The sequence below is a fragment of the Plasmodium vivax genome, chromosome 13 (assembly GCF_000002415.2).
Source record: "Plasmodium vivax chromosome 13, whole genome shotgun sequence".
In the NCBI taxonomy this organism is placed as follows: domain Eukaryota; phylum Apicomplexa; class Aconoidasida; order Haemosporida; family Plasmodiidae; genus Plasmodium; species Plasmodium vivax.
Genome location: NC_009918.1, coordinates 1,276,314 through 1,293,121, shown reverse-complemented (window position 1 = coordinate 1,293,121; position 16,808 = coordinate 1,276,314). Strand labels below are relative to the sequence as shown.

The following is a 16,808-nucleotide window of genomic DNA, read 5'->3' as shown; positions in this document are numbered from 1 at the left end:
GGTGTTTGGATATATGTCCGTTTTAGCTTTCCTAAATAATGCATCCGCTGGTTTTCTTTTAACTTTGTGTGTTGCTTATTTTTGTTTGATTGAACATTTTTTTTGCCTTTTGATTTTTGCCTTTTGTTTTTTGCTTTTGGATTTTTTCCTGTTTCTTTTTCCTTTCTTTTTCCTTTTCCTTTTCCCTTTCTTTTTCCTATTTCTTTTCCTTTCCCTTTTCCCTTTTTTATTTGTAAACTTTGTTCAAAGGGTTATTTTCCCTATTCGCATATTCCTCGCTTTTTTTTTTTTTTATTTAATTTTTTTAATTTACTTAATTTTTTATATCTTTCGATGGCATAATTTTTGGCATTCTTTAAAACTTGAGTAATTTCCGTTTTTTGGATGAGTATTTTATGCGTACGTAGGGGTTAAGATGGCAGGCATGAGAGAGGCATAAAATGCGCCGCATCCATCATACGCTACATCATACGCCGCATCATACGAGTATGCAAAATTGTACTGATTGCATATGGGGGGGGGGGTTTGCATAAATAGGTATCATGCGTACATATATACACGGCATTATATAGTACATGTACGTATATTATTATACGCATATGTGCTCACTTTTGGAGTAAAAATAAAGGAAGAAAAATTACATTCATCACATTCTCACGCATCATATAGTTCTTTTATGAGGTAAGGAATATAATGCAAAAGTACTCACAAAAGGCGCAATTATTTTAAAAAAATAAAAAATAAAAAGTGTTACAAAAAAAAAAAAAAAAAAGTGTTAAGAAAAAAAAAGGGAAAAAATTTTGGGCAAAGAAGGGTTATTAAAAAAGGGGCTACGAAAAAAAAAAAAAATAAAAATAAAATATTATTGAAAAAATTATTTCAAAAGAGTGGTGAAATGTTAAAAAAAAAAGAAAAGAAACGAATTTAAATGCTTAAAGTGGATGTTTAAGCATTTCCATGTTGCCTTAAAAATGTTTTGAAGTCACAAATTAAGCATTACTGCCACATTTTTAACAATGTGAAGAGGGCGAATGGTTATGTACGAGTGGGATTTTATTTTCTGCAAGTCGCGTTTGTCTACGCGCGTAAATGTTTGGCAAAATTAAGCCTTGTTTAGACTCCACCCCCTTTTTCGCGTTGTGCGGTTATTATGCGGTTGTTATGTGCTTACTTTGTGTTTACTTTGCGCTTTTTGCCGCATTTGGCACTTTTTTTTTTACCTGTTTGTGGTTCACTTTTGCGGTTCACTTTTTCCGCTCAAATTTGCCGCACAGATTTGCCGTTCAACTTTGCCTCTCCCCCCCCGCCTTCTCCAAAACGCTATTTCGCTTATCGATGCGCACACCGCAAAGCGTTGCAACCTGCGTTACATTATTACCAATGCAACACATTTGCGCTCTGCTTCCAAGAGCTGCATAAATGGTTACACGCGTTCTTTCGGAAGTGGTACCACGGGTAATGTTATACGTGGTACACCATGTGCAAACAGGATGATTCCAAAGCGAACGCGGGGAGGTACCCGTAGCATATGTACACATCACTGCACAAATTATGTGGTTTCACTTGTTCGCTCGTTTTTCTGTGTCCCTTTCCCTTTGCAACAGTTTTTACAGCTGACCAAAAGGAGCAGTTTAAAAATGCTGAGCACTGTCCGCTATAGTTTGTGCGAGTTGCCCAGCGCACCATTCCCAGTGCGGGTTGTTAAAGCTGCATTATACTTTGCCTTTTCTCGTTCGTCTCACGGTAAAAGGACACTTGCATTGTTCCTACTGTAGCAGATTAATAGTCACTGTAAAAAAAAAAAAAAAAAAAAATACAGCAGATTGTACACTACTTGGATGTTTGTTAAAAATTATTGCAAACATGTACTACCTACATGATGATAAAAAAAAAAATATATATTTCCAACTGCTAACATTGCGTGGTAAAATTAACTGCTTACATTTCCGATGTGGCAAATACGTACGCGCTATTTCCATTTTTTGCATAAGACTTTAAACGCTCTATTTTTAGCGGTGACTCGTCAGTCTCACCCGTAACGTTCACCTTTATCAAGTGTCCTAAGCGCGTTAAATTGACACGTGTATCTCTGTGCGCTTGTATAAAGTTACCTTTTTTTTTTTATCCCCTCGATGTGCAAGCGGGCATGCGTCAGTCCCAATTTTACTTTTTGGCCTTTTAAAAAAATTTCAAAACGTGTAGACAAGCAATTTTGTGTGGAAATAAAAACAAAAAAGGGACATGCTTTAAATTCTTCCGTCTACGTAGGCTTCACTATTGTGTACCCAAATATTTCGATGACAACGTACTCAAATGTATGAATTCTTTTATGTTCAAAAAAAATATAGCATTGTATGCTCGCATTAATCCTTGCGCGCAGTGATGTGTGCCGTTTGCTTCGGGTTATTTTATCGCCCCTTTTTGCTATTTTTTTTTTGTTTTTTTTCTTTACCTTGTGGAGAAAAAATAGGAAAAGAAAAAAAAGGTGTGATAAACCTTCGGCTTATTTCTTCACGTGCACATAAACATTCACAGCATATTAAGTGCAAATTTTTTTTTTTTTTTTCGCGAAATGTGCAGTAGTGGAACATTTTGGCTAGCTGCGATATTACATTGCTCAAAGGGGGGAAAAGGGACACGCGCAAAAAAAAGAAAAATTGTATAACGAAAAAGTGCGAAACGAAAAAGCGCAAATGCGTATGAGTGTAGGCGCGAAATGCAAAACCATCGACTAAATCTCCCCCACACGCGAGGACTGAGCCGCGCCCCCTTCGCTTTTATGTGTAAAAAAAAAATTATCAAACGTTAGGCAGTTCCTCAATTACACACTCGTGAAAGACAATATTTACAAATTTTATATGCACAAATAAAGCCTCAGGTTATACTTTTAAAAAACTCAAAAGCGCATAAAAAAGAGCTCCACGCAGATTGACATGGCAGTTGTTCCTGCAATGGGTGTAAAAACAGGGGGGTGGGGAGCGTATCATCCTCCATGAATCGTGGCACACTTGCCGGATTATCCCTACTTGGTATTCTTTTAAATACATTTTTCCTATTGCTACTTTTGTTTTTGCAAAATTGGAGGCGCACTTTATACATTGTTAACAGTCCACAAAAAAAAAAAAATAGATAACACTTCTACTTAACTGTTAGCGCATTTCTCCCCAACAAAGCTGTTTTGCAGCAAAAGGGCCATTTTAGAAAAGTGAAAAATGGAAGGAGTGTGTGTACATATTTCCTTCCCGCGCGTACATTTAATTCTCTACCAAACAAAACACACATAAGAAAAGGTATGCGCAACATGTTGCGGTTTTTTTAATCATATGCTACACGGTACATATTTATATAATTGACTCATTTGACATTTTCCCCGTGTAAAAATTGATCCCATAAGGGTAAATGCAAAATGGAGATATATGTACTGTACACTTTAAGGGGTGTATTTTTTTTTTTTTTTTCTCTTAAGAACTTTTTCCCTTCACGTTATTACACTCGGGAAAAAAAAAAAAGAATAAAACACAACAAGATTGTTATTAATCTTTTACACACTTCCGTAGGACTGACAACTTTAAAAATGCTCATCCGTTTTTTTTTTTTTTTTTTTGTTCGTTCATCCGTGGTAAGAACTTTTATACATAACGTGTGCCAATAAAAAACAAAAAAAAAGGGAAATCCTTTCCTGCGCTGTGGCGTTACATTTATGTAAGATGATACCCATAAGAATGTACACTACACATGGGAATGCTCCAAAATTGCAGTTTGCAGCATTTCACCATTTATTTTTAAAAATGCATAAAATGGCCGTACACATAATATACCACCCAATTGCCCCTTTAAAGAAAAACAATCTGTGCTCTTCCTTTTGCGTGTACCAAATGTGAGATTGTTCCCTTGTGAAAAAGTTTCGAATTGGTAAAAGCCTTAGTTGGAAACTCCTTACGAAGGAATATTTTTAAGCTTGGCATGAGTTTTCCTTAATTTTTTCCCCCTTAATTTTATCACCCTTAATTTTATGAACATACTTTTAACGAATGACCAAGCGCGGGAGAAAAAGAATTGGATTTTAATTTAAGTGGCTTTACAAGTACGTCAATTTTAGCGAAAAAGGCGTACCAGGCGATTGCGCAGCATCGAACAAGCATCTATACACCACAGGGAAGGAGGCCAGGCGCGAGCGCAATAAATGCGTGAAACGCGATAAACAGAAAAAACAGCCACGTTACTGACTCAGGCCAACTGAACGAAGAGCATTTGCCTCTTGTGCGCTCTCAAAATTTTCCCATCCTGCACGAGGCAACAATTTTTCTTCCGAATTGATGCCCTTTCCGATCGTTCCACTTATTTTTTAAAAGCTTTTTTTTTTTTTTTCCGTATTTTTAAATGTTCGTAATATATGCTATCATAGTATTTTTATTTTTTTTTCTATTGTTTTATTTTTGCCTGTTCGCATATGCCATATCTTTCCTCATATTTATTTAAGTTGAATAATTTAAAATTATTCAATTCAGTTGTGAGATATCGCATTGGAACAGCATCATTTTCGCGTGCCTACATACGTAAAACATTTTTAATATTGTGTAAAAGGTTAAAAATTTCCCGTTCTTTTTTTTTTTTTTTTTTTGGGGGTCATTTGGTTAAATTTTTTCAAAATGGGTGTTGAAGACATATCCGCGGAGGAGTTGGAAAAGGCGACAAGGTAATATAAAAAATGAGAACAGGAAAGACATTCTTCTGTTCACGCCAGATGAAGGGATTACACCTGTTCTTGTTTTGTCTTTACGTGGCAGTTTCTTTTTTTTTTTTTTTCCACACAGATGAACAAAACCGCAACAGTGTTTTCGTTTACTTCTTTACATTTTTGGAGAAATAAAATTCTCCCCCCCCCTTTCTGCAGATCCTTCGTTTCGATAGAATCGGCTACCCAAATAAGCAGAAGATACGTCCGAAAAAAGCTAGAAGAGATTTTTAACTTGGAGGAAAATTCCCTGTACGAAAGGAAAAAAGAGATTAACGACATTGTTGCCAAGGTATTGACAAACCTTTTGGAAGAGGAGAATAGGAAAAAAAATGAAGAGTTGCGTGCTAATGATGCAAACGCGCACAGCGTAGAAACGAATGACGAAGTGGATCAGAATGGAGAAAACACCAGTTCGAGGAAAAGGCGCAACAGCCAGGTAAGTCTGAACAGGCACCTCGAACATTGCTTACACATGGCATTTCTAGTGAGTATTAATATCGCATAATTTGTGTGCACCCCCATCACCGCATTATAACTCATTGTGTGCCTTTTTTGAACGAATAAAAAACTGCCTACCCATTTTTGAACCCACGAACACTCTTTGTAGAACAAGGCGAAGGGCGAGGTTGTTAAAAAGGAAAACTTGAATGATGATAAATCGTCTAGTGCGCAGTCAGATAGCAATGATAGAAGTTCCTCCAAAAAGAGGAAAAAAAATGACGAGCCCCTTTCTGCTAGGAAAAAACAAGGTACTAAATTGGCACCATTTTATTTCAGCTCAATGTTCTTAAATGTTAAGCGAATGTTGCCCCGTCCCCTCAGTTGGGGATAGACTCACTTTTCTTGCTTCAAATTTGTAGTGCCATTTTGGAGCACCATATGTATGTATGTATATATATATATATGTACACGTACATGTGCACCCCTTTGGGCGCGTTTGCCCCCCTTCCCTCCCCCCTTGCAACCAGCCAACGTGATGACGAAGGATTACTTCCTAGACAATGCAGAGTCTCTACTTTGCAACATTTCTGATAACATAAAATTAAAACTGGAGCCACGGATTTTCAGCACGGGCAGTTGCGGATGGTAGGGAAATTCATTTCGGTCCATATCAATTTGTTGCAGTTTATTTATATTGCTATTTTTTTTTCTTTTTTGCTTCCTTTGCACCTACATAGCGCGATTTTAAAATTACTCCCCCTTTTGCCAGGCACATGATGGACAAGGTGTATCTGCTAGTTGGGGATCACAACGTCCTTTGCCAACTTTGCATTAACTGTTCAGGTAGATCGGCACAGGAGAGTGGCAAAAGGCGCACCATGCCATTTCCCGCATATACATAACATAGGCGTGAAAAATGTGAAAAAGCTTGACAAAGCGTGATTTAAAATATGCTGAAACGTTTTGACTTTTCCTTTTTTCGTTCTTTTTTTGCGCTCAGTTATCGGCAGCAAGCAGTGGAACTAAATGGACAATGCTTAAAGGACTGTCATGCGAGCAAGCGGACCCATCAGAAAGCTCGCCGTTGTTAAAGTGGTCGCGAATTGGCTGAGTATTTTCGCCATGTTGACCGCGTATTGGCGCCATATTGACCGCTTATTGTCTCGAATTGATGTGAAAATGGAAGTCGCTACACAAAGGCGAGACCCTTTACACGAAAATGACTTAATTAAGTGTCCTTTAATTGTTTAAGTTGTTCCTGTAAAAGGTTGTTAATTTTTTCCCCCCACAGAATGAATTGCTATTATTTTTTCCATTCATTTAAATTTTTTTTTTTTTCTGTTTTTTAAATCATTTGAATTAAGGTATCTTTTTTTCAATTGCCTTTTAATGAATTACATGTGCCACGTTGCCAAGTTGCTCATTCCCCCGATTTTTTTTTTTTTTTTATGTGGTTGCTCAGGATGTTTTCCTATGCTCGCGTATTCCCATATTTCCTTATGCGCGCTTACGTTTTTCTCCCCTTTTATACGCTTTCTTGCGCCTTCCTATGCCCCCCCCAATGGGTCAGGAAAATAAAAAAAGCGAGCAGCACATATGTGTATATGTGCAAATGCACATGTGTATGATGATTTACCTGCCAAATGTGTGTACCCCCTTTTTACATTTTTTACGAATAAATTTACCCTTTGCGGATGCAAAAAATTGCACTGTTCAAAATTTTGGCGCTTTTTCGAATACCCCCAAAGGAGAAAGTAACAAAGCGATGGGAAGGGTGCCCAAAGGAATGACTCTTCAGTTATTTTTTTCCCCCAAAGGAGAAAGCATACGTATGCGATATTAAGATGGTCAAATTGTTCTTTCGCCTTTTTTCGCGTCCTTTCTCGTCCTTTCGCGCTTTCCTGCAGCTGAGGCTGCCATAAAAACGTGTAAAGCGCATTTTCCCGAACACAGCGGCACGCACGTACGTCTGTGCCTGCTTGGGCGCGAGGTGTGCCGCCATTTGGGGTTTCTCTCCAACAAAATTGAGGTCGAAGGGGCGAACCTTTTGTGCAGTACCAGCAGCGCATCTTAAGACACGCGCGTTTCTCCGCCTTCGCACGGGTGATTATTTTTGGCATACTCCCGGAGAAAAAATTAGCAAAAAGAGCAAAAAAAGCAAAAACAGTTTTCAAAAAAGGCAAAATACGTTTTCCAAAATGCGCTTAAAAAGGGTGAGGAGAAAGCAAGAAGGTTCATCTTAAAACAATCGGTAAATAACCCCTGATGAGGCAATCCGCGCAGGTCATCGTGGCCCATTGCTCTACACATTTATTTTGCACAAAATTTGCAAATCGCTTTTCAAGGCAGCACCGAGCGGGGAAAATCGCTCGATCGCGTGAGCGTATGCAAAAAAAAAAAAAAAAAAAAAAAAAGAAAAAAATATATATATATAACATATATATATGTATAACTTTTTTTGGAGAGGAAAAGAAAAATCACACAAAATTGCACATGTACACCACTAAACGCACAAAAGCGAGCGAGTGCAGAGCAATGCCCGAGTGCCAGCAGAGCCATAACGAACTCACATCGAGCAGTGTAAAGCGGCAGGGATAGGCAAAGAAGCTACTAGGCGAGCGGGAATCACAATAAATTACTGCTGAAGGGAAAAGCTTAAATTTTGGAGGACGTGACAATTTCGCGGTGCGCATGCTACGAGTGTATACCTTTCACGAGCAGGAATAAAAAAAAAGCAGATGTTTTGCACCCCCCCCATTTGAGGTGCCCCTTTCAATAAAAACTGCTCCACCCTTTGCACACAACAATGGAGGTAATACGAGAGATGCTTGATAAGCGTGGAGAGTGTCGCAAACGATTGCACCTTTTATTTTTTTTTTTTTTTGCATCTTCGCCCTGCATATAACTTCACCCCTGTGTAACTTCACCCCTGTGTAACTTCCCCCGCGACTGGCTCTGTGCTGCCCCACCTTGCTTCCCCCCCCCGCAGGACAAAAAAAAAGTGGAGGAAGACCTAGAGTCGAACAAGTACGACATTGACGAGGAAGACCTGCTGGACGATGAAGGGAGGTTAAACGAGGAGGAGAGGCAGGCGGAGCTGGAGGGAGAGAGTCTGTTTGAAGAGGATGAAGGGTTCATATTCGGAGTGGACGACGAAAAGAAGGAAATGCAAAAACTGCGGAATTTGGGGCTAGACAATGACGAGTATGATGACGATTTTATCGACGACGAACTGGACTATGAAGACAACCTGAAAGCGAGGAGAGCAGCAGAAAGACACATACAAATGCAAAGGAAGCAGGAGGGGAAATTCGAAAAGAATAAATTTTGGAAGACACTAGAAGATCAGCTGGAGGGAGATGATGAAGAGGAAGATATCTTTGACAAAGTTGCAGAGAAGGTGGCAAAGAGGAGAGAAAATATGCATCTCTCAGCAGAGGAGACGGACATTCCAGATCTCTCCAATTTGGAGAGCGCCAAAATATGCCTCTCTGTAAATCCAAAGGATGTCATATTTGATGAAAGGTACCAACAAGCAGCAGACACATGTTTTCGCTACTTCCTGCATAAGTTTTCTTTAAAAGATTCCATGGGTATAAATTTGGACCAGTCCATCCAGTCGGAAGGAAATGAAGAAGAAAATATGAATAGCTCTCACCAGTATTATATTGACAAAATAGAAAAAATGATTTTAAATGATAAGCACACCCTAATCGTGTCAGCGAAACATCTGATTCAATTCCACTGTGAGAATTTGGTGCAGTGGATCGAATTTAAGCCAGAGCAAATTTTAGAAGTGCTGCACGAGTGCCTTATGGTGGAGGCTTATAGGATTTCTCCAAAGCTGTACAAGGGAAGATTGTGTAAAGTCGTTTTGAAAGACTGGCCCTATTCTACTCAGCTAAGAAATTTAAGGTGCACCGAGTTGAACACGTTAATTAAAGTCACCGGGGTGTGTATAAAGAGGGGTTACGTTTTGCCCAAACTGAGAGTCATGTACCTGAAGTGTAACTCCTGTGACACTACCTTATCAGAAGTGCCCATTTATTTTGCTGATGGGAAGAGACCAGTGCTGCCTAGGCGCTGCCCACACTGCCAATCGGCCACCTTCTCAGTGGACAGAGTTAAAACGGCGTACACAGATTTTCAGAAAATTACACTGCAAGAATCACCCAGCTCTGTTCCAGCTGGTAGGGCCCCCAGACAGAGGGAAGTGGTCGTCACAGGGGATTTAGTAGATAAGGTCAAACCGGGAGAAGAAGTAGAAGTTTTAGGTATATACAAAACTAAGTACGACATAGGGCTCAACATAAAATACGGCTTCCCCATTTTGCAAACAGAAATTGAAGCAAACAATATAGAGAGAAAAGAGGACATCCAACTGAGCGAATTGACAGAAGATGACATTAAAGACATTTTGAAATTGTCCAAAGATCCAAACATAAGGGAAAGAATCATCACCTCCATCGCACCAGCTATTTGGGGGCATAAAGACATCAAGACATCCATTGCGTATGCACTATTTGGAGGCGTTCAAAAGGGGGGAGACAAAAGTAACGCAAAAAGTAGTGACAATAGCAACTTTGGAATTCAAAATAAAGACATTTTAAATAATTTCAAAGGGGGACATACCATCAGGGGAGACATCAATGTACTCCTTTTGGGAGACCCAGGGTTAGGAAAATCTCAAGTGTTGCAATACGTTCATAAGACCAACCTAAGAACGGTGTATACAACTGGTAAGGGAGCTTCCGCCGTTGGTTTAACTGCTGGAGTGAGAAAGGACTACACAACAAACGAGTGGACATTAGAAGGAGGAGCGTTAGTCCTAGCGGACGAAGGAATCTGCATCATTGATGAGTTTGACAAAATGACAGATAAGGACAGAGTGAGTATTCACGAAGCCATGGAGCAGCAGTCCATCTCCATTTCCAAAGCTGGTATCGTGACGACCTTAAGAGCGAGATGCGCCGTCATAGCTGCTGCGAATCCGATATATGGTAGATACGACCCGACGTTGACCTTTAAAGAAAATGTAGATCTTTCAGATCCTATTTTAAGTAGATTCGACTTAATTACCGTCTTGAGAGACATTCCAAATGTGGATGAGGATTTTTACCTGGCCGAGTATGTTGTCACGAATCATCAGTTGAGTCACCCCAAATTGGAAAATACACAAAATTACCAGAAAAGAATTGAAAATTTAAAAAATGTGATTGTCTCATCTTCTGCCTATGAACCCATTCCACAAGACCTACTGCAGAAGTATATCATGTATGCTAGGACTAACTGTAAGCCTGGCTTGTCAGATGTGCCTTATGCTGAAATTAGTGCAAAGCTTTCCAATTTTTACAGCCGAGTTAGGCAAAAGGCCAGCGCATCAGGGGGGTACCCTTTAACCTTAAGACATATCGAAAGTATCATTCGTATTGCTGAAGCAAATGCAAAGATGAGACTGTCTCAACAAATTGTCTCCAAAGATGTAGATTACGCGATTGCCACTTTACTCGAATCTTATGTCTCCTGTCAAAGGTTCGCCGTCGCCAAACAGTTAAGCAAGGAATTCGCTAGGTACCGGGCCCTCTTCAGGGGTGGCCATGAAGTCCTCTGCGAATTGGTTAGAAGAACCATACAACAGACCATCCAACGGGAAAACCTAAAAAACGCATCTGCCAAGGCCTTCCAAAATGATGCCGAGTCGGGAACAGAAAATGAAGCGGAAATTCTGAACCCCAACAACGTTTTCCTGCCCCTCCAAATTTTTATGAAAACGGCCATGCAGAATAAGTTTTCCGAATACCAAATTGTCAACTGGATGAAGTCCAAGGTGTTCAACGAGCAGTACGCGGTTATAAAGCGGGACGGCGTGGAGGGCATCATCAGCAAGAAGTTTAAGCTTTGAGGGGGTGGCGGCGAGGTGAAGCAGAAAGCGGGGTGAAGTGGAAAGCGGGATGAAGTGGAAAAGGGAGTGAAGCACCCAGCGGAGCGAGGCGTGATGCCAATCTCCACTCAAAGTGAAGGAAGCGTGCCACGGGGGTGGTGGCAGTCTACGGCCCATTGCACTGTGCTACGCGCATACCTTAACCCACCGCAGTGATTGCCCTACATGGGTGTATGGAACCCTTTAAGGAGTCAGAATGGACATCCTCCACAGGAGCATACATCCCTTTTTATTTTATTAAAGGAGAGCACTCACTCCACTGCAAAAAATTACGCTGTTGCTGAGGAAAAAAAAACGCATAACAGGGACTATATAAGTTACGCCCAACCTACTATAAAGTTTTTTTTTTTTTTTTTTTTTTTTTTTTTCCTATCCGCCTCATTTGGGGCATACTAATCCGACGCTGCACACAATGCAGTCGCGGGTGTAAAACTCTTCCAAACCGTAGAAGTGTCAAAATTTAGCAAATGTTGAGACGTTTCCATTTGGGGGTTACCCACAGGAATGTAGAACTTGTGGGTGGTACACGTATGCTTCACATAGGCGATCACGTGGGGTCATTCTGTGCGAAAGTGGGGAGCACTAACCACTTGTGCCTCCCTTACATTTTTAGAAAAACGAGAAAAAAAAAAAAAGAACACACTGGAGGGATAGAAATTACCCTGCCCTCATAACCGCGCTTCTGCACATTCACCACTTGTATGCAACGAATTTTTCCTTAAAATTTTTTAAGTGCAAAGTTTCTTTCATTTTTTCCAGAAAAGCCGCCGTGTTGGAGTTGACCCTTTCTGGGGCGTCCACCGGCCCTATGATGGCGCTGCTGACGTTGTACTTGTCCAGGTGTTCCTTCGCGATGACGTATTTTCCGTCCTGTTGGAGGGAAGGGGGAAGGGAACGCGCAGGTGAGTACACGCGCGTTGGGGTACACGTATGCACGTACGTACGTATGTGTGTATGGAGGAGGAGGAGGCAGGTGTGCTCCCATGAGCACTTCCTCTTTGCCTCCTTTTCCCCCTTTGCCTCTTTCCAAAGAACCTCTATCATCATGTGCCGTCCATCCGGCCGGTTGCACTCGCGGAAAAGGAAAAACTCCTTCGCGCAAGCTGTGGGATCTGGGGTCCTAATAAATTGGGGGCCAACAAAACGAATCATTAGTTGTGCTTTAATTTTGTCCGCTTTGCATTTCGGGGTGGAACAAACGAAATGTTCGTTCGGATGATTCTATTACGCGTCATGCGGCTGTCAGAGGAGGGGTTCCCCATTTGCACAGATCCCATTATGTGTGTGTGTGGGGGGAGTAAAAATACCTGGAGCAATCCATAAGGTTGTTAATCTCGTCTATGCAGTAGGACTCCCCTGTCCTGTGGCGGACGCAACGTAGGGAAGCGTGATGAGTGATCGTTGGGGGTAGGTTGGCACGTTGGGCGATATGATATGTGCATGAGAGGGGGGACACACCTTGACGTGTTCATTACGTTTAGGAAGTCAGTTTTTACGAGTGGGGAGGGCAACGTGTGTCCTCGCCTTCTCCTCGACGATTCCTCTCGCGGTGCCTCCCTCTCTCTCTTTTAACTTTCCTCGCCCCTTCACGGAAAACGCTCAAGAGGTCTCCTACTTTTGAACTTGGTCCGAAAGTGAAGACCTCCCCGCGTACATAAATACACACATATATATGAACATTAGTGCATATATTTATTTGTGCGTGCTTACGTTTTGGAGCATTCCCTGAGCTCGGCTTCCACATCCCTGCACTTGCCCGGGTTCCTCTTGCTTCTATTCAAGCACGTGTAGTAGTTTAATTTTATCTCTTCGCATTTTTTGTTCATTTTAAAGGGTTCCCTTATTTTATCTTGGTGTATAGCTGGTTGGTCTACTGGAAACGGCGTCACGCTCAGATGTGGTGCGATGTGATGTGATGCTTTGGAGGGATGCACACAGATTTGGACTGGTCCCTTCGTGAGGTGATGCGTGCAGCGTGTTGGGCAATTGCTCGTTGTGGGTGATGGGCGTGTTAACCTTGTTCTTCCGTTTTTGCTTCCTTAACGGGGGGTGCGATATGCCGTCACTTCGCCCGTTCAGTCACCTCGCCTTTTCAATCACTTCTTCTCTTGTTCGACTGCTAGCTCCCTCATGCAATTTAGTTCTTCTCGCGGTTTGCTGATGAGTGAGGGGGCCCCTTTCGTGTTCAGTGCGGTCCGCAAAGGTTATTTTTTATTTTTTATTTTTTTTTTTTCTTCCTTGATTGCAAATCGCGCTGCTCGGGTTAAGCTATCACTATCACGTGCGTTCTACTCTTCCAAAACTGAACACACAAATGTTTACACTTGCTGCGTACATTTATGGATACGCTGTGATCGCGCCAGTGCTTTTTTTTCTCTCTATATATTTTGCGAGAATTTTTGAAGCAATTGCTTTCGCTGTGCACATTGGATGAGGTGATATAAATTTTTTTTTTTTCTTTTTTCCAAAAAAGCTGTTCATTTTTTTGTGTCGTTTTGGGTAGTTTTCCCCCTTTCGCATTTTATTTATTTTTTTTTTGTTGCAGGTTGCTTTGCATACATGAAACACATTTTAACAAAAAATATTTGTGCATGTGCAGAGGTGACGTTAAAAAAAAAAAAAAAAAAATTAAGGGAAGTACACAAATTTACACGAATTCGAATTATGGCTTGTGAAGGGAAGAGAGACTCCATTCAGCGCGGTAAGGAAATGGAGGCAAATCGCACAGGCGCCACAACGTACACAAAAGGGTATTCCCCTTGACTGTCCTTAGTTTTTTCGTTCTTGAAATTTTCCAATTATTCCAGGGATACGGCCCTTCCTTAGCAGATCTTCATACTCGGCACACTTGGTCTAAAAATGGGGGTCATTTGGCGGCATATTTTATCACTTCACTTATTATATATGGATCGCATTTACGTGAAAAGACGTATTTATTGAACGGTCGTTTGAAGGATTACCCTGACTCCTCCAACAAGCTTATCCTTCCACGGCTCAATATTTTCTACAACCTTCTGCTTGACTTTATTCTTCTTACTGGTTTTGCAGGCTTTTCCGTCCGTCCTTTGTCCCTTTCCTTTGAATTTCTAAAGGGGGTTAAGAGCCCATTTGTGATGTTTGCACAGGTGCACAAAACGCAAAGGGGGGGACCCAAAATGGTACGCGAAAGGGGCGTAAGGAGTCCACTTAGCGGTGGTGTGGCTCCCCTTTATAGTTTATTTATTTTATTATATTGTATTATGTTATATTTTATTTATTTTTTTTTTCTTTTTCTTTTTTTTTTTCCTTTTCTCCACTTACGCTTTCTTCCACGGGCACGGGCTCCTCCACATACTGCACACCTGTGATGTGGGCACACGCAGAAATATGTAACGATGGCAACCTCAAAAAGGATGCATAAACAAATGCAAACGTTGGTGCGTGCAGGTGTTATTACTTTGCTTGTAGTCCACTGGCTCTTCAAATTCAACCTCGACGTCCGTTTCGATGATAGTGCAAGCGAAGGCGGGTTTCAAGTCCTGTGTGCCGAAAAAAGGGTGCGTATATGTAGATGCGACGTATCGAATGGACTGCTAAAAAACGATTCGTCGGCGCACACACATTTGGGCCATTCCCAGCCGCTCCAAAAAAAAAGTACCACAATCTTTATCTCGTATGTATTTCCCAAGTAGTGAATTACGATATTGTCGCCAATGGTCAGGGTGGCGTAATTCCGCAGGGCCGTTTCAAGGCTGAGTGGAGACAAAAAAAAGAAGGAAAAAAGGAAACCATTTTGCACATTTCAGCCTAATCAACCACGCACAAACGGATTCTCTATACGTAGCAACGCACACATTTGCGTGTTGGCGAGGGGGAGGTACCCCTTAACCGCGAACCCATGTAACTGTACACAGCTCTGTGGTTGGAGAGTTCCATAAAATCCGTCGAGCACGGCTTCAGCTTAACAAATGTGCCTTTGGGTAGGCTAACGCTGGTGACTCTCACGATGTCTCCTTCCTTCAGGCACAGCTGCTGCATCATCTGCGAAGGGAGGGCAGGGAAGAGATGCCGTTTACACGCATCTGCATAGGTACACCATTCATGTGTGGTCTATTAAATTTGCACGCTCACATGCGCGTCGTTTTTGCCTATCGACTGCTGCTCATCCTCGCCAGTCCACTGCCCCTTACCCAGTATGGCATGTGGCACGTCCCCTCGTCTGAAATAAACTCCAGAACCCCACTGTGTGTGCGCTTCTCCTGCAATGCAATTTGGAACAGATAAATTTGGTTGTCCGCGAGTAAATCTCAAAACAGGTGGGCCCAAGGGAGCTCCCTCCTGTTACTCTTCGAGGCAGCATTCTACTGCCTTCATTTGATGGAGACCCCTTCAGGAAAAAAACGACTCTTACCGTGTACGGGTTAGATACTTCGAACAGCATTGGCCATGAAATGTGTCTCCTAGCGAGGGCATTTAGAGCAGTCTGTGGAAGTATGACTTTGGGGGAGCGAAACGAAAGGGAAGATGGGGATTACTCGAAAGTGTAGGAGTGGCCCAACAGGTGGGAGAAATTAAACATGCCCCTCACAAGGTTAATCATTTTCAACACGCAGTGTAATCCGTTTAACGCGGTTCATCCAATTCGTTTATCATGTATGCACATGTGCTGTGTCTGACGAAGTGGGTTGAGCCGACAGTGTCCATCGAGCAGCACTGCTGGGTAAGCACGATCAGCACAAATGTAGTCGTTACTTTTGTTTCCATTTTCCATGTCATCTTTCCCAATGAATGACACAGGGTAGCAGGTGTATTCTTCCGTGAACGGTTCGGATATGTTCAAAAAGTCTCTGCCCAGGAAATTATTAAAATTCGTAAAACTCCACTGCAGGAAGGGGAATAAAGACAATTTTTTCCTCACTTTTTTTTTTTTTTTTTTTTTGCAATTTTGTATGTAAACCTTGCTTACACATTTTAATGTTTCAATTTTTACCATAGTTAACAAGATGATTGTGAAAAAGAAGGGGGCCAAAAGAACTTGGAAGATTTTTTTCTTTCCCTTTTCGTATTTTTTTTGCGAAATGTTATGTAATCATTTGGCTGGGAAGACTTCAAATTTGTGCGGCCAAAGGGGGGGTTGGCTGTTTTGCTGCTTGGCTGTTTGGCCGGTTGATTATTAACCCGGTGGAGTGTTCACCCCGTGGACTGCTCCCCCCGTGGACCAATCGGCTGGTCGACCAATCTACCTCCTGGCTGCGAGAAAAAAGTCGTGTCACGTCGAGGCAGTTCCCCTTGCCGACGTAGCAAACTGCTATTATCTGCTGGCGAGCGGAGTCACCCTTCCGACTTGGCGACGTATCTGCGCGTGCGCTGGGCAGGCATATAAATGCATACGCTCGCATACACGTATTTTTTAATTTCTTTTTTGCAATGGTCTTTCTGCGCAAAGGCAATTTTAAGCCTCCAGAAGAGGAGCGGACCCCTATAATCCTGCGTGTTATATCCCGCAGTTTTGTTAAGTGAATTATATTTTTTTTTTTTTTTTTTTTTTATTTTAAAAAGGTGAAATGTGGAATGTCATGCATTGACATTTGCTACAACGATTGACAATGTATATATATGTATATATATATATATATTTTTTTTTTTGCGTGCAGAAGAAATTCACGCATTTTTCTCCATTTAAAAATTTTTTTTTTTTCGCCAATTCTG

The 16,808-nt window shown here is 41.4% G+C and overlaps 3 protein-coding genes across 3 annotated transcripts; 1 reads left to right on the top strand and 2 right to left on the bottom strand.

The window, feature by feature from the left end:
• Positions 1-7,658: 7,658 nt before the first annotated feature.
• Positions 7,659-11,081, top strand: PVX_085565 (DNA replication licensing factor MCM2, putative; the record flags this gene model as incomplete). Its single annotated transcript, XM_001616726.1, has 2 exons — positions 7,659-7,991; positions 8,169-11,081. Exons 1-2 carry the CDS (start codon positions 7,986-7,988, stop codon positions 11,079-11,081), a joined length of 2,919 nt encoding a protein of 972 aa, XP_001616776.1. The 5' UTR covers positions 7,659-7,985.
• A 654-nt stretch (positions 11,082-11,735) lies between these two features.
• Positions 11,736-13,586, bottom strand: PVX_085560 (hypothetical protein). Its single transcript, XM_001616725.1, has 4 exons — positions 12,831-13,586; positions 12,428-12,481; positions 12,156-12,240; positions 11,736-11,990 (listed from the first exon to the last, which is right to left on the bottom strand). Exons 1-4 carry the CDS (start codon positions 12,944-12,946, stop codon positions 11,811-11,813), a joined length of 435 nt encoding a protein of 144 aa, XP_001616775.1. The 5' UTR covers positions 12,947-13,586; the 3' UTR covers positions 11,736-11,810.
• A 75-nt stretch (positions 13,587-13,661) lies between these two features.
• On the bottom strand, positions 13,662-16,703 carry PVX_085555 (ubiquitin fusion degradation protein, putative). The gene is made up of 9 exons (XM_001616724.1): positions 15,852-16,703; positions 15,511-15,596; positions 15,290-15,358; positions 15,010-15,140; positions 14,758-14,851; positions 14,557-14,638; positions 14,421-14,461; positions 14,081-14,206; positions 13,662-13,973 (listed from the first exon to the last, which is right to left on the bottom strand). The coding sequence occupies exons 1-9, from the start codon at positions 16,090-16,092 to the stop codon at positions 13,890-13,892; spliced, it is 954 nt and encodes a 317-aa protein (XP_001616774.1). The 5' UTR covers positions 16,093-16,703; the 3' UTR covers positions 13,662-13,889.
• Positions 16,704-16,808: the final 105 nt, after the last annotated feature.

What these genes read in the sequence shown, in the direction of transcription:
- PVX_085560 (XM_001616725.1), bottom strand. Translation starts at nt 12,946, where the DNA reads ATGAACAAAAAATGCGAAGAGATAAAATTAAACTACTACACGTGCTTG. An exon ending in CTCAGGGAATGCTCCAAAAC is followed by an intron (nt 12,482 to 12,830) that starts GTAAGCACGCAC and finishes CGTCCGCCACAG; the next exon opens with GACAGGGGAGTCCTACTGCA. An exon ending in GACGGCACATGATGATAGAG is followed by an intron (nt 11,991 to 12,155) that starts GTTCTTTGGAAA and finishes TCCCTCCAACAG; the next exon opens with GACGGAAAATACGTCATCGC.
- PVX_085555 (XM_001616724.1), bottom strand. Translation starts at nt 16,092, where the DNA reads ATGGTAAAAATTGAAACATTAAAATGTGTAAGCAAGGTTTACATACAA. An exon ending in AAGTATCTAACCCGTACACG is followed by an intron (nt 15,359 to 15,510) that starts GTAAGAGTCGTT and finishes ATTGCATTGCAG; the next exon opens with GAGAAGCGCACACACAGTGG. An exon ending in CCGTGCCCGTGGAAGAAAGC is followed by an intron (nt 14,207 to 14,420) that starts GTAAGTGGAGAA and finishes AACCCCCTTTAG; the next exon opens with AAATTCAAAGGAAAGGGACA.